This window comes from Ambystoma mexicanum, chromosome 4p, assembly GCF_040938575.1.
Source record: "Ambystoma mexicanum isolate Mex_15411 chromosome 4p, UKY_AmexF1_1, whole genome shotgun sequence".
Lineage (NCBI taxonomy): Eukaryota > Metazoa > Chordata > Amphibia > Caudata > Ambystomatidae > Ambystoma > Ambystoma mexicanum.
The window spans coordinates 1,113,528,076-1,113,552,920 of NC_090927.1; the positions used below are offsets into that span (position 1 = coordinate 1,113,528,076).

Consider the following 24,845-nt stretch of genomic DNA (forward strand, 5'->3'; position numbering starts at 1 on the left):
CCCCGCCTTGTTGGTCACAATCTCTAACATTTTTTCCCTGTTTAGCTGATGTAGGGCTCTTTTCACTTGTTTCACTCTGTTCTTAAATTGTTGATGGCACCATTTTATGTTTTCTTGTTTCCTCCTAACAGGCCACTCAGCTCTCTTACTACATCTAATGGCAACTTTCTTCTCCCTTTTTAATTGTCCCATAGCTTGCACGAAGCCCACTCGAAAGGGGGAATAGCTCTTCTGCATTTGCACTGATGATGTGGAACAATTGCGTTCAAAGGATAGAAAAAAATCTTGCCTTAGCGGGTTATCAGCATAAATTCGCTCCTGTGGATTTAACGGTGAGAGAACCCTGTTATAAAATCGTGCTATAGCTTTAGGGTGCCAACTAACATGGTTATTTTGCTTTGTTACCAGCACCCCCTGCCATCTGCTATGGTCACTCAGAACCGTAGAAGTGATGTCAAATGCTATACTGCTATATAGCGTTGAATAGCGCTTTGTCCAAAGATAAAGACAATCTGAGAGCGTTGCTCTCACCTCTCCCCGGTGAACTCCCCTCCCCAGTCTCCTTCCATGTTTCCATTAACCGAACCATGTCCCAATCCTCCACGATGCTCATTCATTGTTTTGCTCTCCTATTCTGCTGGAGTTGGTAATTAGATAAGTGCAAAATCTTATCATTCTCCACCTCTTTTTCCCCAAAACAATTAGAGTGAAAGTCCCCCAACACTAGCAAGCTAGCCAGACCACATTTACCTTGCCAATTACTCAGCACCAGCTCCAGTTGGTGAAGAGAGCAATCCAGTTGCAGTTTTACATGATTCCAATAAACATTTACAATTATAGTATCATTACCTCCCGTTACTCTCCTAATATGTACTGACAGGAGCCCTTCAATCATTTCCATACATTTCTGCATTTTTGCAGGCCTCCAACTTCTTCACTGCAATTAGCAGACCGCCTGTCGGTCTACCACATGTTAGTTTAACTGAACTTTGGGACATACAAGTAAAACCATCCAACACCAAGGGTGAAGTTGCCAGTCTCTTGTAAACACATACTGTCTGCCTCACTTAACTTAACGTATGGCTGCCCATTCTGCAGAAGCTGTTTATATCCAAAAGGGTTCCAGGAGATGATCTTTACTGCCTTTGGCTTACTTGAAACTTGGTCTGTTGCACCCTTCACAGGAGCCTCCATTATCAGACCAATCTGGCAACCAAGCCCATGTTCAAGCCTGGACTCCCTGGATCGCACACATGCACCTGTCTAGACTGGGCAGAACTTGTATCCATGGACATTTGAAGCTCAGGGCAAGAACTCAGACAATCACCCTGGGTTTGCCAAGAAACGACACCCTCCCTTTTGCCCATCTGCTGCTGTGGTCTGATGTACAACCCACGTCCCCTAAGGTCGTCCGCCACTTCCAAGATGGAGTTTTAGACTAACTCAGAGGGCATAACCAGTTCCACAATGTTACACTGTGTAGGGTCCATACAAAACATACATTCAATGTCTTTAGAATTGATCTTATGTAGGGGCCTAATGCCTCTCAGAAGACGTAAGGATGTCTGTCTGTTCAATATTATGTTTGGTTTTGCCATAAACAGCGCTTCCACCACAGAGCTCGTTGATTCAGTGGGCATAGTAATGCCTTATGGGTCTGCCGATGAGGAAGTGTTCTTAGTTACGTTAATTGGAAACCCCAAGGGCATTCCTGTCAAGCCAACTGGTGGTAAGTGTTTATCCACCATTTCAGATGCTGAGGCACCCCATGGTCCCTTCTCCCACCTGCGCATGAGACCAGAGCCCCCTTTCCCATTGGGATGTCCAACTGATTTTAAGAGGGGCAGTTTGCGACATGCTATCTTTCGGAGCTCTCCCACGATCACTTTCTCGAGCCGTTGCTACAATCGTCACCTCATGTGACCTCCACCCCACTTCCCTGCATTTCAGACTCCTTTTTCCCTTTCTTGTTTCTTGTAAAGGAATGCGGGGACTCTAGGCACAAATATTATGCTCGCCTGCACATTGCGTACAAATGTTTTCACAGCGCGTTTGGTTTTTTGTGCCCTTTCTGGTTTTAGACTTTTCCTCCTGTTTTGGGGTCTAGTCTGTCAGCCCACCCACATCGTTGTGTGGGGGCCGGCCGCCGTTGCGGCCGTAACGTAATGACGTCCCGGACGTGACGTCAGGGGAAGGGGAGGGGCGGGAGGGGAGTTCGGCAGTTGCCGCCAGAGTTTAATAAAGGAAGGTTGTACGCACTCCTGGCTCCCGCGTATTATTGCCGCGAGGCCCGCGCGCGCGCTGCGCATTACTCAGGCCCAGGCCCGACAATGGCGATGAGGAAGTACGGCCCACTAGTGCCGTGTTGAGGTCCGCAATCGTGCGGCTCGGCGCGTCGGCGCACCTCCACAACGCGTGATATCAGGGGAGGTGGAACAACCCCACCAGCAGAGGCACGGAAAGCGGATCAAGATGTCGGACACCGCAAGCACGCCTGCCTCATCCACAGGAGGGGCAAGCACCGCAGCAGCCTCGCCAGGAGGAGGATGCCACATCTGCGCACAGGTAGCCCCGCCGCCACACCCGAATCCGCTACAAATGTCACCGCTTCCCACTAAAGTGTGGGAGGAGCTAGCAGTGGACCTGTTCGGACCATTGAATGACGGCACACACGTTGTGGTACTCATGGACGAACATTCGAGATACCCCGACGCCCAGATCGTGGAAAGCAGTGCAACATCGAGCATTATCCCCGCCCTCGACCGGATGCTGTCAGCGTACCGGATCCCCAAAGTCATAAAGTCAGACAACGGCCCCACCTTCATAAGTCACGAGTTTCAAAAGTTTGCACGATACATGGGATTCCAACATCAAAGGATAACACCCCGATGGCCTCAGGCAAATGGCATGGTCGAAAGACTCATGACCAACATCAAGAGAACACTACAGATTGCCCACATCCAAAACAAAACCTTCGAGCAGGCTCTCAATCAACTGCTCAGGGAGTACCGTCACACCCCACACAGCACCACAGGCACATGCCCGGCAGACCTGCTATTCCGGAGGCCGATCACCACAAGGTTACCAGAGGACCCAAGACCCAAGGGCGCGACAAGCCTTAAACGAGGAGCAAGAGTCAATGACGAGAGGAACAAAGCGCAAATGAAGGAAGCAACGGACAGAAAGAGAAGGGCGAGAGAAAACCTCATGCAGCCAGGCGATGAGGTATGGGTCAGACAACCCAAGCACAGAAAGGAAGAAGCGACATTCGCACCCGACCCCCTCATCATCACTCATAAGAAAGGAACGATGGTCACAGCACAAAGAAGTGACTGCACGTCCATAACCCGAAATAGTTCACAGTGCAAGCGGGTAAGGCCCCATCATGGAGAGCGGTGGGAATGGGACAGAGACAGTGACGAGAATGGCCCATCAGAGGAACCATACCAAGGAGACGCCGAGGAGTCGGAGACGGAAAAGGACGGTGCAACCCCTGCCAGAGACTGTTCGACACCGTGCGGGGCGAGACGCCCTCAGAGGAGTCGCATCAAGCCGCTCCGCCTGATAGAAGAAATGGGGTAAGGAGACAGGAGCACCCCTCATGTTAAAAAGGGGGGAGATGTCAGCCCACCCACATCGTTGTGTGGGGGCCGGCCGCCGTTGCGGCCGTAACGTAATGACGTCCCGGACGTGACGTCAGGGGAAGGGGAGGGGCGGGAGGGGAGTTCGGCAGTTGCCGCCAGAGTTTAATAAAGGAAGGTTGTACGCACTCCCGGCTTCCGCGTATTATTGCCGCGAGGCCCGCACGCGCGCTGCGCATTACTCAGGCCCAGGCCCGACATAGTCTTATGTCCGGTGCCCCCACGGGGCACGATATGGCTTCACTCACCTCCAACTCACTCTCAACCAGCATCTCTATCTCTTGGACCGTATGCTCGAGGTATGGCACTGCTGTTTCCAATGGAGTTGACTCCTTACATATAACAGAAGAAGAAGGACGTTGAAAATCCACATTGCCATCTTTAATATTGCATGGCCGAGCGAATTCCAACAATCTGGAGTCTGAGGGCGGCGAGTCAGGGCAAAAAGACATAAATACCGGGGCTTGTTGCTCTTTGCCAACTCCCACTGGATCTTCCCTAGATTCTACGTCACGTAGTCGAGTGACACACTTGTCCAGATTTAAATGAACACCCTTGATGTGCAGACCAGAGAGTTTCACACAAAGTGCAGTGCCACCAACGAAGGAGCACTTATGTTTTGACTCTCTGTGTTTCTCGTGTATGGTGAACTAGGAACCTCGTACTCCGGCACTGCATCTGCCACTGAAATTGAAGACTCTCTTCCTCCCATACTACTAATGAACTTAAATAGCACTGGGGTAGTAGACAATCGGGGGATCCTGTCACAGAACCAGCCGACAGAGGGCAGCTTGGAGCTCTCTGGTTGGTTGGATAGATTGAGTGGTGCCTGGGGCTGCATCTCTTTTCTTTTTTTTTGTCTCTCTCCATGTCACTTGTTTCACAGCAAATCATTCGCCGCCACTCTCTCTCTCCGCGTCAGCAGCTTCAGTCACACTAATAAAGGAAAATTGTGACACATTAGATGCAGTGAACATTTATCTCGACAAGCTTCAAATACAAAAGCAGCCATTATAGATTTGAGGTAGGAAACTGGTAGAGGATGGATGCAATGCACTGAAAGGTTAATGTGCGGGGCCCAAGTAAGTTGTATTTTCTTTTGGTTTGCTGCACATATTGATGTGTATTTCACTGTTTTGCACAAGGAATTATCGGTTGGTATCAAAATCAATATTCATTTAATTCCTTTTCCCGAATTTCTTTTTTTTATGTCGCACCAATCATTTTATTTTTCCAGCATAATGGTCATTAATGTGAGTAGAAGTGTGGCTTTTCTATAATATTATGTTACCGCATCGACCAACCATTACTATAATGTAGTGATCTCCTGCACAACATGTTTCTTGTTTTTTAGCACTAGCCAGTTGCATTGTGGCAGAACCGAAAAATATTGAAATTAACAACCAATGAAGCTCCTACTGTGTCACCAACAATACTTATACATGCCTGCATATCAAACAAAAGATACAAAAATAAGCATACTGCATATAGTGCAGTGATGTGTTAACATGGCTGGTTTTAACTAAACCCGGAAATCCTATTAATGTATTATGGCATGCTGCCATTCCCAGAATGCATTTGCCTCTTCTTAATCGACATGAAAAGCAGACTAACCAGAAAACACTGAAAAATCTTGGGACACAAGGGAGACCTCCTGAGTTGTGCCCACTTCTGGAATAATCCAACCAAACACAGCATGTGGGCTGAAGAAACTAACTTAGGCACATGCTCGGAAATTGTAAAGAACCCACATGCTGGAGATTTGACAACCTCTTTATGTAACACAGAAGCTGTAGAAAAACATTTATTTGCAATAAAGTAGACTCTGAATACAATCAGGGAAGGAGCATTTTAGGACAACCAAAAGAACAAAGTAAGGCAAAACCAGTAAATGAGGGAAACCTCTGGAACCACAAAGCGGTTATCCTCAGTCATAATCCTTCTGCAGTCTCTACCTCTCCTGTTCCTTCCCATGCCCCCTGTACGGCTCTGGCTTCTCACTTCACCTCTAAAACTCAGGACATCCTGTCCTCACTCTCCTCTTCCTCTCCCTCTCCTGGCCCCCCTCTGGCCGCTTTCCCCTCTCTTCCTCCTTTCTCCTCTTTCTCTCTGATAGCATCCGACGATGTTTTTAAACAAGTCCGATCTATGAAAGTATTCTCCAAACAGGTGCTCCCCTGCTCCTCCAGAATGATCAAGGACCACATTGACACCCTCGCTTCAGCCTTGGCCGATTTATGCACACACCTTTGCCACTGGATCTTTCCCCTTTCTTTTCAAGCACTCGCTTGTGCGTTCCCTCCTTAAAAAGCCCTCTGCTGACCCTACCTGTCCGGCAAACAATTGCCGATCTCTATCACGTCTTTCTTGGGCAAACTCAGGAAAAGCTGGCCATCTCCCAGCTTAGTTGCCACACTGAATCTGTTGGTTATCTCCATGATCCTCAGTCTGGCTTCAGAGCAGCCAGAGGCATGGAACGGCTCTCCTGAAGACCTGTGAAGATCTGCTCTCTAATCTTGATTCCAGTCTTTCTTCTGTCCTCATCCTCCTTGACCTTTCCTCTGCTGTTGACACAGTCAATAACTCAATTCTGATCAATTGAATCCAGAAGAATATGGCCATTATGGATCAGGACCTGGAGTGTTGACCTCCTTCCTCCTGGACTGACCCGCTAAGGGACCAGGGAGCTAATAACGGGCCTGCTATTTGCGGGCCCGTTATTAGCTCCTTCCCAATTCCCATTGAGCCCTATGAGGGCTCGAATGGGAATGGGGAATGCTTTTCAAGTTGGGGACTTACCGGGTCCTCCAAGGTTGGAATGATCCGGTAAATCCGGACATGGGTTTGGAGGCAGCCATGGTGCTAATAGCACCATGGCTACCTCCTAACTCCTAACTCGTAATGAGGCCCAAACTAGAATGTGCAAGAAATTAACAAGCAAGTAAGTTTGCAAAAGCAATATCCTTCATGTGTCAGGGGTTGCTCTGTCCTATACTATGTGTAACTAAAGATGATATCATGTTGTCATGTCATACCAAGGAGTTATATAGGCAAAAAAACACTAGTCGGCCGGGCTGTACTGACTGATAACAGCCTGGCAGAGGAGTTAAAGGCCAGTGCGTAGTGAGGCTGCAGTGCCTGTATCTTGACCTGACAGAAAGGTGCACCAGGCAGGTGCGCATTGGTTTCAATAGTTACCTGAATGCCTCAATGCCATGAATTTCGCACCTACAATCCCTTGTGTTCAGGCGCATTATAATTGCCATATCATATCATATATCATATCATATCATATCATATCATATCATATCATATCATATATCTTTCCTTTCTAATCTTCCGTCCTGTTCCTCTGGCTCCCAAGTAATGGCCCAGGAGCAAAAAGGAAGAAAGAATGGTGAGGAAATGTACGTTTTCTTTTCTATTGTATGCTTCCTTGTGGAGCAATGGAGGACACACACACACACAAGCTTTCTTTGAAAGCAGGCTTGTACGATTGGTTGCAGCACCTGCCACATGTGATTATCTTAAATAAAAACTTAGATGATCTTTTGTCTAGACGTTATGCTCAAGAGAAGACATATGTAATAGGGCCGTATCGACATACAAACATTAATTGAGCTTGATCAGTAGCAGAGCAATGAGAATGCATGTGCGAGGAATTCAGGTAGAACCAGCTCTTAGTCTCTCAATATCAGCCCTGAAAAAAATGAGCGGGTCCAATTGGTGCGCACACAAGATGATGAGGCAGTACTAAGCCTATGAGAGTCCAGGCAGAGGATGTTAATAAGCTGTTTACGGTCAGACGGTTATCGGTTAGGAACTTAGCAATTCTACAATCCTGAGTTCATATTTTCCCAAAATAAAATACATTGACAACAGCTTTTATCAGGTTAATGAAATGCGTGTCTGCCAATATGGCACTAGATAACATTTTCGGTAACAAAAGACGATGCCAAAACATCCAAAATGTTCATATTTATTGCATCCGATAAGAATTGATATTGGCGTGCTGGCACTACGACCAGGAATCACGCAAGCAAAGAACTCTTAACCAGTACATCAAATTGTCCGTCACATACAGCATGATGCTTCCCATCGAACAAGTGGTTTTAGACAGTAACCTATTTTACCTGAGTCGATCTTATGGTTTGAGGAGTTGATCAGCCAAACTCTAGTAAATTTACTTCCAGACGTTTAGCTGTCAAGTTGTGAGCTATTTCGTATTTGATCAGTCATCAAGAGTTACTCACCATTTACTTGTATAAAGGCATAGTTTGAAGCTGCTTTGTCTCCTAGCGACAAATGTACCTCACAAGTTGCAAGGTCATGATTGCATTAGATAGGTCCATGGTTCTCCATATAATACAATAAACAAACAGACACACAGGATGAATTGTCAGAGTTCCTTTGCAAAATGCTTCACAGTAACTTGTGTCACATCTGCAGTCGTCTATTTTCATTTCAGAGGAGCCAGAAGAGGATGTCCCTGATCCGCAAGATGTAAGTGTTCGAGTCATGTCCTCCCAATCTGTGCTTGTTTCCTGGGTGGATCCAATATTTGAAAAAACGAAGAAGGTTGAGTCAACTAGGTACTAATATTTATGGTATTTTCTTGCATGCTGCAAACCCAAATGACTGTTCAGTGATTATTCTGTTTGGCAAGTGATTGTTGTCAATATAACAGGTTCGGCTTCTGACAAGCGCAGGGTTCTCCAGAAGTAACAGAGAATGTCTTGCAAGAAGTGCACCCTGGAGAATGGTTCATCTTGCCTGCGACCTGGCTAAAATATGACTGAGAAAAATGTTTGTGCTAAAACAATAGTTCAGGCAATGGGCCTCATTACACGGATGGCGGTAAGGGTTTACCGGTACCGGTATTTTACCGGTACTGGTAAATCCTTACCGCCTTACTACGAGGTCCCTTTGCGGGTTGGGGAATTTAACACCTGCTTTTTGCAGGTGTTAAAAACCAACCCGCAAAGGGACCAGTGGAGCTAATTACGGTACCGCAATTTGCCGTACCGTAATTAGCGCCTTCCCCATTCCCATAGAGCCCTATGGGGCAAAAATGGGAATGGGGAAGGGCAATGGTGGAAGGGGGAATTACCGCCCCACCAACCTTGGAATGGGGTGGTAATTCCCCTTTCCACCAAGGCGGTGCCGGTATTTTACCGGCATGAACCATGGCGCTAATAGCGCCATGGTTCTCCGCCTACCATGTAATGAGGCCCAATGTCTTAAAAACGGTTTCCAGGAGCCACGGAGGATTGCTGTTGTGCTCAGTGAAGATACGTTTTGTGAGCTCTGTGCCCTTTGGTGTCTCCCATTCTCCAAGCTGTTACACATTTTTGCCTGAAATGATACATAGAAAGTACTTCTAGATCGATTGTTTTAATACATTCCAGGGATATTCTTTCTCTCTCTTCTTCTTTCTGTCAACCTTACCTTTTCTGATAGTTCTACTTTCTTCTTCTATGTCCTTCTCATCCTAATTCTCTCACTCTTCCAATCTGCCTCTCTTGCTCTATCTCTTTCTTTTGCTGCCCCGGTCACTCCATTCTCCCAATTTCCTTAATGCTCTAGACATCTATCACTTTCTATGTCATAATCTTTCCCTCGCTACTTTCTTCATTTTCTACCTATTTCTTTCTGGTTATATGTAATTTAATAGTTCCTAAAATACCAAAATCACATAACAGTGGTGAAATAACAGAGGTGTAATTTTCAGACCGTCCCTATGTACACAATGGGTTAGGCAATTTCATCGTTGAAAAAATTCTGCCGCTAGGAGCAGGAAGGATCATAAATCATGTTAACCAATGCTAAAGTATTCCACAGCTCATGACACAACCATTTGCATGACGCATCCACAATTGAAATTAAATAAATAATAGCATAATTTAAAGCACAGCGAGAAAGGGGAATCGTCAAATACGACGGTATTTAAACGAATATGCCTACAAATACCATTTCACATTGCAAAGCGTGCATTTAACATAAAATACTGAAATAATAATGTACACATGCGTTTAAATACAGTTGCATTGGTTTTAAAAATATAGAAAACATGGTTAGATTTTGAAAATAGGCCAAAAAGGTAAACAAAGAAGAATGAGTCCAGAAGGTCCAAGAAAAACCCCAAAATGAAAAAAGGCCATCATCCAAGGAGAAATGCACACATCCAAGCTTGAGAAGGCGGAAAATACCCATCCAAGCCAAACCGAACCAAGGTGCAAAGAATTCCTAAAATAAAAACAAAGAAAGGAATCCACGTAAACAAAAAATCCATCCAAGGGCCATAAATCAATCAATCCATCCATCCATCCATCCATCCATCCATCCATCCATCCATCCATCCATCCATAGTGTGTGAAAAGTGGCAAACTCCATCGATAAAAGAGTAAATCATAACCCAATGCATCCTGAAAGAAGGAAAGAAGGAAAATCCAGGAAAAAACCAAGATGCAAGCGTAATCCATTCATCCTAAATCTGTGAGTGAGAATCAATCCATCTGAAAATGATCAAGCGATCGACCAACACATTCGAAAAAGTAGAAAAGAATTAGAAAAAAAACATATTCAAAGAGTAATGCATCCATGAAAAGTCTGTGTGCTGGTGCAAAATCCATGCGAAACTGAAGTAAAATAAAATCCAAAGCATTCCAGAAAGTGAAAAAATGCGAATAAAATAAAAAAATCTAACATGAAAAAAAAAACATTAAAATTCTTTGAGCAGAGTGAAAATAGATCCAGAAACCAGGAATCCATGGTGCAAAGCATAGAAAATGGTGGAAAAAAAATCCAAAAGGAAATCCATGAGTAAAAAAAGTTCAAAGAACAGAAAAATCCATCTATCTTGACCCTAAAACAGCGCGGGAAATGAGCAAAAGCCTCTAGTGGTTAACCGAAGGAACTGCATTGATTTTATTTGGTACGAGAACCTTCAGTGGTGGACACTGGGAACTACTGTTAGTTTTGAGATTACATTAAATTAAAAGAAAATGTTTACATTTAAGATTATGATTTAATTTGAATATATATTTAATTACGCTGATGAACATGTTTTTAAATATTAACATTTTCAGTATTACTGCATTCGTCAGCTGTTTCTTAAATGTCGTAGTCACCATCTTTTTCCCATGCTATACACATAATGCTGTCCTTGTACAGCCTTCTAGAACTCTCTGTCAGGAATTGGAGAATGGCCAGTGGGCTACCATGCACAACCTGAGGTCGCACAACAAACAGGCTAGCTAAAAACCTCTTTGATATACCCTACCTTACTAACCAACAGTAGCAGAGTCTTAGCTCGAGTCTTTAGCTCCACCAGAATTGCTGGGTTATACAGAAATCAACAAGCACATCTGCAGCCAAGTTTAACACATACATGCATTAAGGTCCAAACCTGAGCTCTTAAATAAATAGTATACGTTTATTAAATGTGTAATACCAATGAAGGCAAAGGAGAATCAGAATGTAATGTCATTGAGACCTTTTTTTTTACATTTTGTATGGACTAATGCAGAAGAAATTTGTCCTGAAAGCATCTGTTTCCGATTCCCATTAGCAGGGGTTTCCATTAACAGCCCACATCTTTCCCTTTCTAGTAACTGTAGGATTGCCTCCCTTGAGGCACCGTTTATGTATTTATTTATTGTTTACATTTATAAAGCGCACAAGGTGGCCCTGGGACATCGTGGCGCTGTTATGTAGGGCTTACTTGGTTACAGGAGAAAAATCAACAGAAAGGTACCAGACAGTGCAAAAAATACAGAATTATAATGACATTTACAAGATATGTAGCTGAAATTCGGATGGTTCCGAGGTTATAGGAGAACCAACTGAAGCTTGTGGTGAGTATATTTTAGTGGGGGTATTTAGTTGAAGAGCTTGGTTTTCAGTGATTTGCGAATGACTGCATGGGAGGTTTAATTTCTGCGAGTTGTGGGCAGGGCATTCCAGTTTTCTGGCGCTAGAAAGAGGAAGCTAGAGCCTCCAGCTTTGGCTCTTTTGAAAGTAGGGATAATGAGCTGATTGGAGTGGTGGGATCGTTTCGGTCTAAGAGAGGTGACTTGGATTATTTTTTCTTAGAGAAATGGAGGGGCTGTGAGTGATAGGCACTTGTGTGTAATTGCTAGAGTTTTTAAAAGTATGCACTCTTTTACTGGGAGCCAGTGGGTATCCCTTATTGCCTGGGAGATGTGATCCCTTTTTATAATGCTTAGCGCTGCTCTGAGAGCAGTGTTTTAAGTGATTTGTAGTCTGTTGAGGATTTTGGCCGACGTGCCCACAAACAAGATGTTACAGTAATCTAATTTGGCCTCAATGGTAGCTCTGGCTTTGGTGAGGCAGTTTTTGGACGATAGGTAAAGTTTGACAGCATTAATGATTTTGGTGGTGGGTGCTGCCGAAGATGCAATGGTCTGACTTGGCGCGTCATGGAAAGAGAGGAGTCGATGTAAACTCCTAGGGTTTTGACTGCTGGTGAGACAGTGATTGGGGTATTCTCTATGTTGAAGGAGCTATATTGAGTGTCCAGCTTGTTGAGAATTTCCTTGGGGCCTACAGGGAGGATTTCTGTTTTGTCCCCGTTGAGACACAGTCCATTATCCACCATCCAAGCCTGGATGGAGGTAAACGCTTGACACAGTGTAGCTGCGTCCTGTTCTTAGGAGCCAATGAGGGGGAGCAGGGCCTGTGTGTCATCAGCATAGTTCGTTTATGCTATGCCGCTTTTATCCAGGTCATTGAAGAGTGGTAGAGTGAAAATATTATACAATGTGGGTGAGGTGCAGGAGCCCTGTAGGACTACGCAGTGAATGGTGGTTGGTGGGGCGCAGGCTTGGTCAGAAAACACTCTCATGAGCCTTCCTTCAAGGAAGGAGGTGATCCAGGATGTGGCTTCTGAGGAGAATTGAGCTGCATTCTCGAGTTGTCTGCCGAGGGTCTTGTGGTCGACAAGATTAAACGCTGCAGACAGATCGAGCAGAAAGAGCAATGCCAGCTTGCCTTCATCCATTATTTCACCTAGTTGGTTCTTCTAATCCAGTAGGGCAGACTCTGTTCCGTGGCCTGGGAGGAAGCCAGATTGCCTCTTTCCAAGTATATTATTCACTTCAAGGAAGTGTTGGATTTGTAAATAAGCAGCTTTCTCCAGAATTCTTAACAGAAATGGAACAATAGTGATGAGTCTATAGTTGTTGGGTGATTCTGGGTCCAATGATGTTTTTTTCAGCAGGGGGCAAACCCATGCCTATTTTAGGCAGGAAGGGACGATGCCTGAGGCGAACAATGCATTTATAAAGGCTGTCAGAAATGGGGCTAGTATGTTGAAGTATTCAGGAAACGGTAAGTAAATAAACAGAGTTTATTTGTAAACATATTGTAGCAGCCCGGCGCCCCGCACTGCGACTCAAACACACCCACTCCTGACTTCCATCACATCTCTCCACGTACAACCGCCAGCTAGAATCCCACGCATCATTCAAACCCAACATTCTACACGCTCGCACAGGCGGGAAGCCAGGGTAAACAACATCAACATAAATACATCAATAAGTATACCACTTAGAATACTACATATGTCTGTGCAATCTTTTATCAGATTGTCTGGGCAGATATCCCCCTTGCAGTTGGAAGGTTTGGTTTGTTTAATGATGGCTAGTACTTCAGTCTCTGTTACTTCCCTAAAAAAGAAGGGTGTTTTGTCTTTAGTGTCAGGGTTAGTCATACGTGAAGTGGGCAAGTTGGCTCTAGGCAGGGCATTGTAGTGGGATTTAATTTTTTCCTGCAGGAGATCTTTTTTTTAGCATGGCATCTTGGACACTGCTGCACCAGGCTTTGTCTTTCACAAGTTCTTGTGTGCTAGTGGCTGGTGTGGCTTATTCCTGCAATATGGCAAAAAGATCTTAGGATTCCAATTTGACATTCAAGATTCTGGCAGATTTTGCTAGAGTGATGGCTTTTTTGTATCGGGCCGCAAGTAATTTGTAAGCGTCTAGCATGGGGTTTTGTGGATCAGCTTGCCATTTGGAGAACGCAGTGTGCTTGAGGGAGCGTAGTTCTTGGAAATCAGTAGTGAACCAAGAGTTAGTGTGTTTTTTCCCCTTTAGAGTTCTTGCTTTCTAGAGGGAAAATGGCGTCTATTGCTGTTTTGATTGTGGCGTTATAGAATTCTACCAGCACCAGGGGGTCGTTGGAGAAGGGAGGCTTGAGGGCTGGAACATCAAGAAACTGAAGGATCCTGTCCTTGGTAAGGTTAAGGCTGGTGGGGCGGGCAACTTGGGTTTGGAGGTTTTGGTAATGGCCGGGATGGGGTGATGAATAAGGTGGTGGTCTGTCCAGGGGCAGGGAGTGTTAGAGCTGATGTCTGCTGCACAGTTATGGTCCCCTACCCAGTCCAAGATATGTCCTTTGGAGTGGCTAGGGTCCATGATTCTTTGAAGGAGGCCCATATCCTGGAGTGCTTTGGCCAAGGACTTAACTTGTTTATCTTTAGGATAATTGAAGCCAAGATTGAAGTCCCCCAGTAGAATGGTTTTCGCCTAACAGATTTAGTAGATTTCCATGGAAGTCAAGTAATGGGCCTGGAGGGCGGCCTATGACATGTATAGCCATAGTGCAGTTTGGTGAGATGGAGAGTTTAACAGATAGAGCGTCTGCATTACCACCTAGTGGTGAGTTTATTTGTCTAACCGAGAGGGATTCCTTGACAATGAGGGCCACTCCCCCTTTTTAGCAATCGGTCTGTCCTGTCGGAGGAGGGTGTAGCCTGGATGGAGAGCTAGGGAGATGGCTGGACCCGATGCTTCATGGAGCTAAGTTTCAGTAATGGCGAGAGCATCCAGATCTAGGTTGGTGAGCAGGTCATATATCTCTGTGTCATGGGTTGGAAGAGAACGTGCATTTATAAGGGCACATTGCAGAGGGGTGGGAGAGGACAATATTTTGTTCCTGCTTGCAAGTGGCCTAGGGATACTAGTATCCATGTTGAAAATTGCTAACGCAAGGGGTCTGTGGAAGGAGCAGTGCTGGGGTTGTTCTACCAGTTTTTGTTTGGTGGAAGCTGGAGCATGATGGAAGCCTGTGCCTAAAAGTTGGTTCCTAGTGGAAGTGGGTCTGGAGCATTTGACACACTAATGGGGCTTTGTGCGACACCTCAACCTGGCTAGTCTATTTGCTAGGAGGTTAAGGGAGTGATTGGTAGTGAGGTACTTCTGGGTGTGGGGTCCATGGGGTTTGCTGAAGAAGGATGGGAGGAATAGGGTGGGGAGAATGTCATATGAATTTAGACGCTTATTCTCCATGATGGGTTGCAGTGGGAGCTGGGTTGGCAAATGTTATGTTAGAGGCTGCTAAGGGCCGAGCCTTAGCAGGGGAGCTTAGAGATGCCGTCAACCATGTGAGTGCTACCTCAAAGATGTATGAAAACTGTGGAGAAACGTGGGAAGCTGGGCATGGTACAATAGTACGACCGTGAGCAGGGTAATAAGTGAGATGGTAAAGAGAGCTTAGTGTCTTAGCCGGCTTAGGATACCGTCATAGGTTTTAGGGGCACAATTTTAAGAACTCATTGTCGTATACATAAACATGCATGTACAGCGCCATTAAGGGTAGAATGAAGTATACTAAGTTTACATTTGGCAGAAACAGTGAGCACATAAAGGGAAGAGCGGGTGAGCAGTGTGAAGCTAGTACTCAGGAACGCTAATGTCTTTGTCTGTGGCTGAATCACTAGATGAGGAGCAATGGCTTTTGTCCAGTGGTGGGTGCCGTGTTCTGCGGGCGTCGGGTTATGTTATGACCGCAAATGCAAGTTTCAGAAAGGTTTTCACAAATGGCCTTACACATTACACACTCAGCACTGACCCTGTACACTGTCTGCCCCTCTTGCACATGGACATTGAAAGGGTGCCAGTGTTCTGGGAATATTCTACTGCAAATTCCGTAAGAGAGGTGATAACCGATAACAATGGTTGAGATGTCTGCCAACTTTTAATGTATGTTTCACATTACGAGAGCTAATACAAATACAAAGAAAGTTAAAGTGTATTTATGTACCTGGATTTATTTATTTATTTATTTATTTATTGGACATTTGTATGGGGCCTCAACTCAAATGTTTCCAGGTGCCACAAGACAAGTTGGGGTAAACGACATAGGAAAACAGCAAAACGGTTATATTGGCCTTGTGACAAACCTACTGTGCAAGTATAAGACAAGGTGATATGTGCAGGGGGGAAGAGAGAAAAGTGTTGGGGTAGGGCTGCCCAAAGGGAGGGGGGTGGGCAAGTGCTGGTGGGGCCAAGACACCAAGTGCCAGGGGAAAGAGAGGGGGAAGGGAGGGTGAGTGCGGTGGACAGGGTGGACTAGGTTAGGCCTAGTCTGGGGAAGGGAACCAGAGGGCAAGTGCTTGCAGGGGGTGCTGGGGAGACTGGTAGGGGGGTGGTCTGGCCCCTGTATGACTTTGAAGGGACCAGGTCCCAGTCGCAGTGGCAGAGGGAATGTTTAGCATGTGAGGGTGAGAGGGAAGGAAGAGGAGAAGAGAAAAGTCTTGAGAAGTTTCCAGAACTTAAGAAGATCCGGCTCAAGTCTGAGGGGGTAGGGAGGTTATTCCAGAGGGAGGAACCAGCTGAGGAGAGGGATCTACCTCCCACTCTCTGCTTGGAGAAACCTTTGACCTGCAGAGAGTTGGAGCCAGAGGACCGAAGCCTTAGCATGTAGAGAGGTCCCAGGCCACAGAGAGCCTTGTGGATGATGTAAAGGGTCTTAAATTTTATCCATGCAGTCACTGGGAGCCAGTTGAGAGATTTTAGGACTGGAGAGATGCAGTCCATGGGCTTGAGGCCAAGGATAAGCCTTGCAGTCCTATTCTGGATTAGTTGAAGGGGGAAGGGAGGAAAGAGGCAGATTGAGGAAGAGGCTGTTGCAGTAGTCCAGCCTAGAGAGAACCAGAGCTCTGGAGATGTTGAGTTTCTGTGGGAAGGTGAGGAAAGGTAGGATTCCCCTGATGAAGTGGAGCTGAAAGTTGGACTTTTTGGAAAGGTCTGTGATGTGTGGAGAGAAAAAGAGAGAGGAGTCAAAGGTGATCCCCAGGTTTTTGTCTCACAAGAGGGAGAAGGGAGCGGACCCAAGGAGGCTGCCCAAGAGTGGGAAGGAAGCAAGGAGCAGGCACACCAATGAGAAGGATCCCCGTCTTACTGACATTAAGGCAGAGATCATTGGCAGAGCACCATGCCTGAATAGCAGTCAGGTATGAGAGAGGAGGGGAGGCGGTAGAGGAAGGCATCTTGAAGGAGAGCTGTGTGTCATCTGTATAACACTGGAAATGAGGGGAGAAGGTGGAGATCAAGTGGACCAGAGGGGCCAGGTAGATGTTGAAGAGCCATGGCGATAGGATAGAGCCCTGAGGGACTTCACATGTAGAGAGTGAGGTGGAGGAGTTAAGAGGACCCATTTGTATGTGGGAAGGTCTGTTTGAAAGGAAGGAGGTCAGCCGCTCCAGTGCCCGGTCTGTGATACCAAGGGTATCATGGAGATGGTTTATGAGGATGGAGTGGTTGGCTGTGTCAAAGCAATAGAAAGATTGAGGAGGATCAGAACAGAGGGTGAGTTTGAGTCCAGGTTAGAGAGCAGGTCTTCATGGGTGTTATGGAGAGCAGTTTCCATGCCTCTGGGTGACCTGCAACCAGACTGGTGATCATGGAGTTAGCCAGTCAATTCGGTGTGAAGGGTCAGTTGGGGGATGACCAGCTTCTCCATGAGTTTGCCCAAAAAAGGGGGATAGAGATGAGACGATAGTTAGCAGAGCAAGAAGGGTCAGCAGACAGTTTTTTTAGGAGAGTGTGCACAAAAGAGTGCTTAAGGGGTTGTGGGAAGGAGCCAGTGGAAAAGGAATGGTTGCAGAGGTCAGCCAAGGCTGGGCTGAGAGAGGCAATGTTATTCTTGATGGTTCTGGAGGAACAGGGGAGCATCTGTTTAGAGGAGACTTTCAAAGAGCGGACAACTCTAGCGATCTCACCTGGTGCAATGGGAGAGAAGGAAGAGCGTATGGCAGGGGGGGCAAGGGAGGCAAGAGAAGGAGTGGCTAGAGGGGGGAGCAGATGACAGAGAGGACAGGATGTCCTGAGTTTAAAGAGGAGAAGTGGGCGGCCAGTGCAGAGGGGGGAGGCTAGGAGGAGACTGCAGTAGGATTGGCAAGTTCCTTGCAGATTTTAAAATGTTCAGCTGTGTTATTGGTGGCTCCAGAGATGGGGGCTAGGACATGAGCCCTCTTCTTGGAGCAGATGGTGAGATGATATTGCCTTTGGAGTGGGCGGCAGGCCAGTTTGTCAGAGGATGAGCTAAATGCCTGCCACTTCTGCTCTGCAGCTTTGCACTTGCGTTTCAAAGCTGCCAAGTCGGAGTCATACCAAGAGTTTCATTTGGAGGCAGGCTTCATGAGGATCCTCATGTCGGGGGCAAGGATGTCCAGGGCGTTAGAGATATAGAGATGATTAGCTAGTGCAGAGTTAGAAGGAGAGTCAATTGAAGGGGGTGGAGGAGGATGATGGAAGAGGCAAATGCAGCGACTGACAGTGCAGACGGAGGCATCATCAGGGGACATGGGAGGTCAAGGTGGGAAGAGAGGAGCCATTGGTCAGACTAGGAGAGAGGCGTAGTAAGATGGTTGGAAAGTGGGATGTCTGTTGAGATGAGAGCATCCATGGTGTTTCCGGCAGACTGAGTTGGGCCACAGGGAAGGATTGTGATGGAAAGGGAGTCACAGAGGTCGCAGAAGAGTACAGTAGCCACATCTGGAGAGTCAAGATGGGTGTTTATAATAGCTTTCCTCTTTTAGGGTCTGTATCTGGTATATTTGCTAAGCTGTAATTATTTGGTTAGAAGCTGGCGATCATGTGCCTCACACTCTGTCCATCAATATTGGTGATATGACTTTATACGTGGTGATCTGTTGCTGGTCTAGGTGAACAAAAGCAAGCAAATCGCCATGTGCTCGATAAAAGGAACTGGAGAGCTAAATGTTTTCTTTGTGCAAGTAGAATATGCCAGCAGAAGTGTATACCATTGTTCACCTGGATTGATCATGGGATTGATCATTGGAAATGCTCTTTTGGAGTTAGGTGAAGATGTACGCCCTATGCTCAGAGATTTTTTGTATCATATGTATATTTTGAAGTAATTAAAACAACATGCGTTTAATCTGTGATTTAATTTCATTTTATTTTATTTACACTTTTGACTCCAAGAGCCTTTTTCTGACAACAAATAACTATCACGTGCAGTTTGTACTATATAATAATATATGTTTTTAAATGTAGACAAAAACACTACACAAGTTTTAAAAAAGTCATAATATAATGCATTTACGAAACCCGATCAAACATTCTTCTAGAGGAGAGTTAATACAATTTACTCATAGCCCCCACAGTCTCTAACTGCATTGATCACTACACCTTAATGATGCCAGCAAAACAATTAAAGGTACGTTTTACCCTGTTTCCGGGGCCAATGCAATCAGGCTCCTAAGCTTCACAGCTGCAAAAAGGAGGCAGCCACCATGTCAGTTACCCCTTCATCACCAAGAAGAAACAACATTGTCTCATTTGCCGCTTGAGTAATTTTAGTTGTTAGCCTCTGCCAAATGTTGTTGTTTTTCAATATCTTTTAATAGGACAAATTAAAAGGAAGTCTTGCAAGTTTTCAAAAACAGTTAGATGACAACTGCATAAGGTAACATTGCACATTTTGGATTTATTTTTGTAAATGTTCAGCAGCAGCTTATTGCACTTGATCTAATGCAAACCAACAGCTAAATAATCTAATTGAATATGCCTAATTCATTCATATGATTAGATTTAAATTCGCCAGCAAATCTCAGTTTTAAGTTTTTTTTTAATATGTTTCCCTGGAATGTCTCGGACATGCGTTTAGTTGCAGCAAATCCACAGTTCATAATAAGTGATGGTCCGCCTCTAGATGTTTTAGGTAAGTAGAGGACTAGAATAGTTTTAAATAATCACCCCAGCCCTTGTCCATACAACTTTCTCAGTCACAAAAGGCCCTTTTCACTGGATATCTTGCTGGACTGTTTCTTGCCCTATCTATGACTGAAACATAGTCCTTGTGCTGAATAATGAAGCAGTGGGAAAATCCTTCGGGAGCTCTGACAAATGTTTCCAGAAGGATCTCTCCCTCACACCAATGATCTCTGTGGGTTTATGAAAGCCCCACCATTCTGCCCCGTAAACCACCATGCTTCTGAATATGGCCTGAGAGACTCTATCCGCTTGGGTTGATGTGATGTTGCCCTGTTTTCTTACTCGGTTTGTTAGGGCCTTCCCGGCTGCTTTTGCTTTCTCTACAGCAAAAATATATGCAATCTCCATTGTGTGTGGGATGAGATATTCATGGCCAGATAGGGATATATCTCAAACTGGACAACAGACCTAAATCTTCTGGCTCTTTTATGTTGACCAAAAATCTGAATTTCAGATTTATTCTTGTTTATTTTAAGACTAGTGTGAATGCCCTTTTACATGGGCTAAAGTGCTTGCCTAATATATTTCCTAAGGCAACAGCTCCCTGTAGCAGTGACTACAGGCGAAGCGGGTAGTTTCTACTGCGCATGACTGCATCGGACAAACATACATCTGGCCTTTTATTATATTGTATGATTGTTTTGTTCGCAGTAATGGCCGAACACTGATATTTGGGCTTGCAACACGTTTATTGTCCTGACCAGGAGTGCAGCATCCTCGGCATATAATAACACGGTTACTTACTCCCCTTCAATCGAGGATCCTCCCCAGATGCATCCATCTTTCAGCAACCATATAATTGACATATAAGGAGAACGGTACTGGAGCAAGGAGGCAGCCCTGGCGTAGTCATCTTTTTGTTTTATACTTTCTTGACAATTTACCTTAGCCAATTTCTGAGGAGGTGTTCTTGTATATACTCTTAATGATGTTTAGTAGGACAATTTACAGACCCATTTTTACCAACTTACGCAGACCAAAGCTTTTCCCTGTATACCAAACCAAAGGCTAATGAGAAATCGAAAAATGCTGCATGAAAATGCATCATTTCAGTTGTCGAAACATGTTTGAACATTGTGTTGGAGGGCAAACACCTGGTCAGTATTGATAGGCCAGGTCCAAAGCCTTCCAGCATTGGACTCAATACAGACGTCTCATCTAATCATTTACCACTTTCAAAATGACTTGACCATAGGTTTTACAGTCAGTATCAATTAAACTCATTGGTCTGTAGGATGTGGTTTGGGTAGCTCGCCCTTTTTTAGAGGGCTGTGCAATGGTACTATTGTGCCATGAATCAGGAAAAAAACAGTACTTCAAAAACAAGGGGAAAGACATTTTTAACGATGGGGCCACCATGTAGTAGCTCAATGGAGTAATTCAGCAGGGATCTCATTTGGATCTGGTGCCTTTCGCTTTCCAGGGTTGCCAGCCCAGCTACTTCCTGTATGTTTTCTATGGAAATCTAGTTGTGCCACCTTTCATGCAGTTCTTGTGACTTCTCTAAACATCTCCCTCTACGCAAGATTTTTTGAGGCAAGGTACAGAGTCATTCCTGCCATTCCTTTCAATGTTTAAGTTCTTGTAAACCATGTGTTCTTAGAGTGCTTGTCCTGAAGAGCGTCTTGATGCAATCCCCATTCCATCAGATACATTTGGAGTGTATTATGTTTCCTACTAGTGTGCTGACTTGTATTCACATATGTGGCATGGATTCCTGATAAAAATATTAATGTATTAGGACAGTAGTTTGAGTGCAGCTCGCACTATTAAGGCGGGGGCAGTTTGCATTGCTAGCTGGGCAGTGTGTTTGCTGCACATTGAGGAGGATTCAGTATATGCAGACATCTGTATCTGACTCCAAAATAGGATTTGAATGATCATTCTAGATACAAGATATTATGGACCACTGAAGAGGTATGCTACTTGCACTATGTATTCCTCACTCCCCCTCTCTTCACTTTGTCCAGCTCCCACTCTATCAATGCCATTCCCGTTGTCCCTCCCATTTTGTCACTGTTTCTCTTCTTTCATTTCACTCTCCCTCCCATTTATATGACCTGTGTTTCCCTTTCTTCCACTGTTTCCCTTTGTCTCACAATGCCTGAAAAGGGTCCCTTCAGTGCCTCTATCAATTAGACAGCCTGTCATTCCTCGTTTCTTGTACTGCCTCTTTCTTTTACTTTAGCTGCCTTTCTCCCACCATCTCACATGTGCCCCATTAACAAAAACATGCAATATTTGCTCATTAAACACATTACCGCCCTTAATGTCCTCATTTGAATTTCCTGTTGCCTACTGTCCTCCCAATAAAGGTCGGAATTGATGTCTCTCTCACAAAGGGGACCTTAAGCATCATCATTTGTGTTTCCGTCTGCTGGATGATTTCAACATTTGGTGGGGATGCAACTCAAAATAAATGTACACAAAGAATAATCGATGACCCGAATAGCACCGATTTTTAACTAATGTTGGGAAATTCCACTCATTGTGGAGATGATGTGCTCAATCTAACCTTCTTCAAAATCTCCAGAACCAACAAATTTGAAATCCAGACTGCATCGAGGTCAGACCATGTTTTGGTCCACGCCATGATAAATGAAGTGACTAGTGGGCCAGAAATCTTAATTGTGTCCAGAAAGACACCTTTTTACAAGCGTTTTGTGGTATTGTGTTGTGCCCCAGGCACAGACCAGGAGACACTGTAGGTTCCAATTCACTTTATTTCATGAAATATCAGATCAGCGTAATGTTAGCCGGTCTGATAGCACAGCGAGTAAAGCGCTCGCTTTCACATCTGTGCAGATCCTGCTGATGCAAGTTCAAACTCCGGCAGGGCCAAACTCAGCCTTTCATCCTTCTGATGTTGATAAATGAGCACTGCACACGGTGGGTAATAATAAGCAACACTCAGATACCTCAGGGTTCGTAGTGCTATATGACTGCTAAATTATTATTATTATAAACAAACCACGACTGCTTCTTTCATCCTCGAACTCTGCTCTTAACTCAACATCCTCTGATTCTAAATTCCTATTCTTGGAATTCAGAATGTTTAACTACTTAGAACCATAACACATTCCCCCCCCCTTAAGTTGACATAACAACTGCAAAGCCTAAAGACAGCTAATATATTAGTTAAAATGCGGGGCGACATAAGCAAAATCATAATGAGAATATATACATAAGGACCAACAAACCACACAATCAATGCATCAAAACTAAACTGCAACACTTGCTCCTTCCACGACTGCAGCATTATTTTCCCTTTTTTTCTTCTTACTCAATCACGTAGTGCCTAGACCACACAGGCAGTTGATGCAGCTTCCTCGTACCACCACCATCACCACTGTTATCATGCATCTCTCCATTACCACTATCCACATGTGTTTTATTCACTCTACTCTTTTCACTGCCATCAAACAATCAGGTGCGCCTCTCCAAAGTCTACATCTGACTCCATCCATTTTATCATCCCACACATAAAGCCCTCCTTTCCTACTTAATTTTCTTACCCACACTTCTTCGGGTTCCTCACAGTTCCACCTTACCATCCTATTGAAATTCCATATCGAACCATCTTCCACTCTTATGGCATTAGAAAACACATTGGTCACCTGTAACGGATCTGAGAATTCAGACTCCCCCTTTCCCATTAATCGCCCCTTCCTTATCCTTACTCAATCTTCCACTGCAATCTCTTTCCTTCTCTTTCTTTTAATCACCATTTTTTTTTGCATACTTGCTCTGACCTTGTTTAATTCGTTGTCTCACCAAAGCATGATCTACCTCACCCCTCCTTGTGGGATCATTGACCACTTCATGCTTTAGTTTGGTGTTGGCATCCTGACCCCTCATGAGACTAAACGTGACTATCCACACAATTTATTAGAAGACATCCTGATATTCCACAAACTCTCCTCCACTGCATTGAGCACATCTGCTTCATTCCTCATTGCCTGTTTGATGGTCTCGCCCAACACCCTATTAAATCCTTCAACCAACCCATTCGATGATAGCTAGTTGAAAGTTTCCACTTCATACCCAACTAGTTGACATTCTCCACCAGTGTTGTCCCTTTGAACTGAGCCCCATTGTCATTGATCACCACTTCTGGGTACCCTTTGTTCCGTAAGACCTGAGCCAAAAACGTTACAACCTCTTGAGTACTTGAATGCCTTGTCAGCATAGTTTCAGGCCACTTAGAGTAATAGTCTACAATCCCCCCCTAAAAACCTTGACCCTGAGCCTACGCTTGTGTATGGCACCAAAAAGTCGATTCCTAGCTTTTTCCACCCACATGCAGGAACTTCCACTTGTGTAATGCTTTACTACAACACTTTACAACTCTTGTCAGAATGAATACATGGCCAACAATTCCTGACACAACTATTGACCACTATGTGAACTCCAGGCCACCAATATTTCTCCCTTACCTTTTGTCTTGTATCACAAATGCCAGGATTCCCTTAATGGGCCAAACTAATTATAATTTCTCTTAAATATTCTGGAGGTATCAAACTCTGTCCGCGAATCACTGCATCTCCTTCAAGTGATAACTCATCCTTAATGTCCCGAAATGGCAACAACCCTGGACCAACCTCTACTTTCATGGCCATCTGTGTCATCAATTCTACTAAAGGTTTGTGGTCTGTACAGATGGTAACGTGGTGCATGCCAAAAATACTTCCGGAAATGGTTCACTACCCACACACAAGCCAACAACTCTTTCTCTATCAGAGATATGTACCTTCTGTTCCCGTGATTGCTCTGGAGGCATGACATCTAACTCTCTCCACTTCCCCCACTTGTTGTGAGAGACCACTCCTAAGCCTTTCCAACTGGCATCTACCAGCAACTTAACTGTTTTTCACACTACAAATCTTCCTAAACTAGGTGCTATACATATTCCTTTCTTGATCTCACACATTGCCTTTTCACACTCCTCACTCCGTACAAATCTAGCCTCCTTCTTCAATAACATTCTAATGGTCTGTGTGAAGCTCGCGAAATTCCTAATAAACTTATTGTAATATTCCACCAACCCAAGGAACCACATCACCTCCTCTTTACTCGTGGGTGCTGGCAGCTTTCTTATCGCCGCCATCTCATCACGCTTAGGTTTATACACCTGTCAACTTATCACTTGTCCTATATATTC

At 44.9% G+C, this 24,845-nt stretch overlaps 1 protein-coding gene across 1 annotated transcript in view; it reads left to right on the forward strand.

The window, feature by feature from the left end:
- Positions 1-24,845, forward strand: part of FNDC1 (fibronectin type III domain containing 1) — a 962,270-nt gene that overhangs the window by 299,508 nt on the left and 637,917 nt on the right. The window contains exon 4 of the mRNA XM_069606705.1: positions 8,110-8,233. Within this exon, the coding sequence (XP_069462806.1) occupies positions 8,110-8,233 (124 nt within the window). The remainder of the gene's footprint in view (positions 1-8,109; positions 8,234-24,845) is intronic.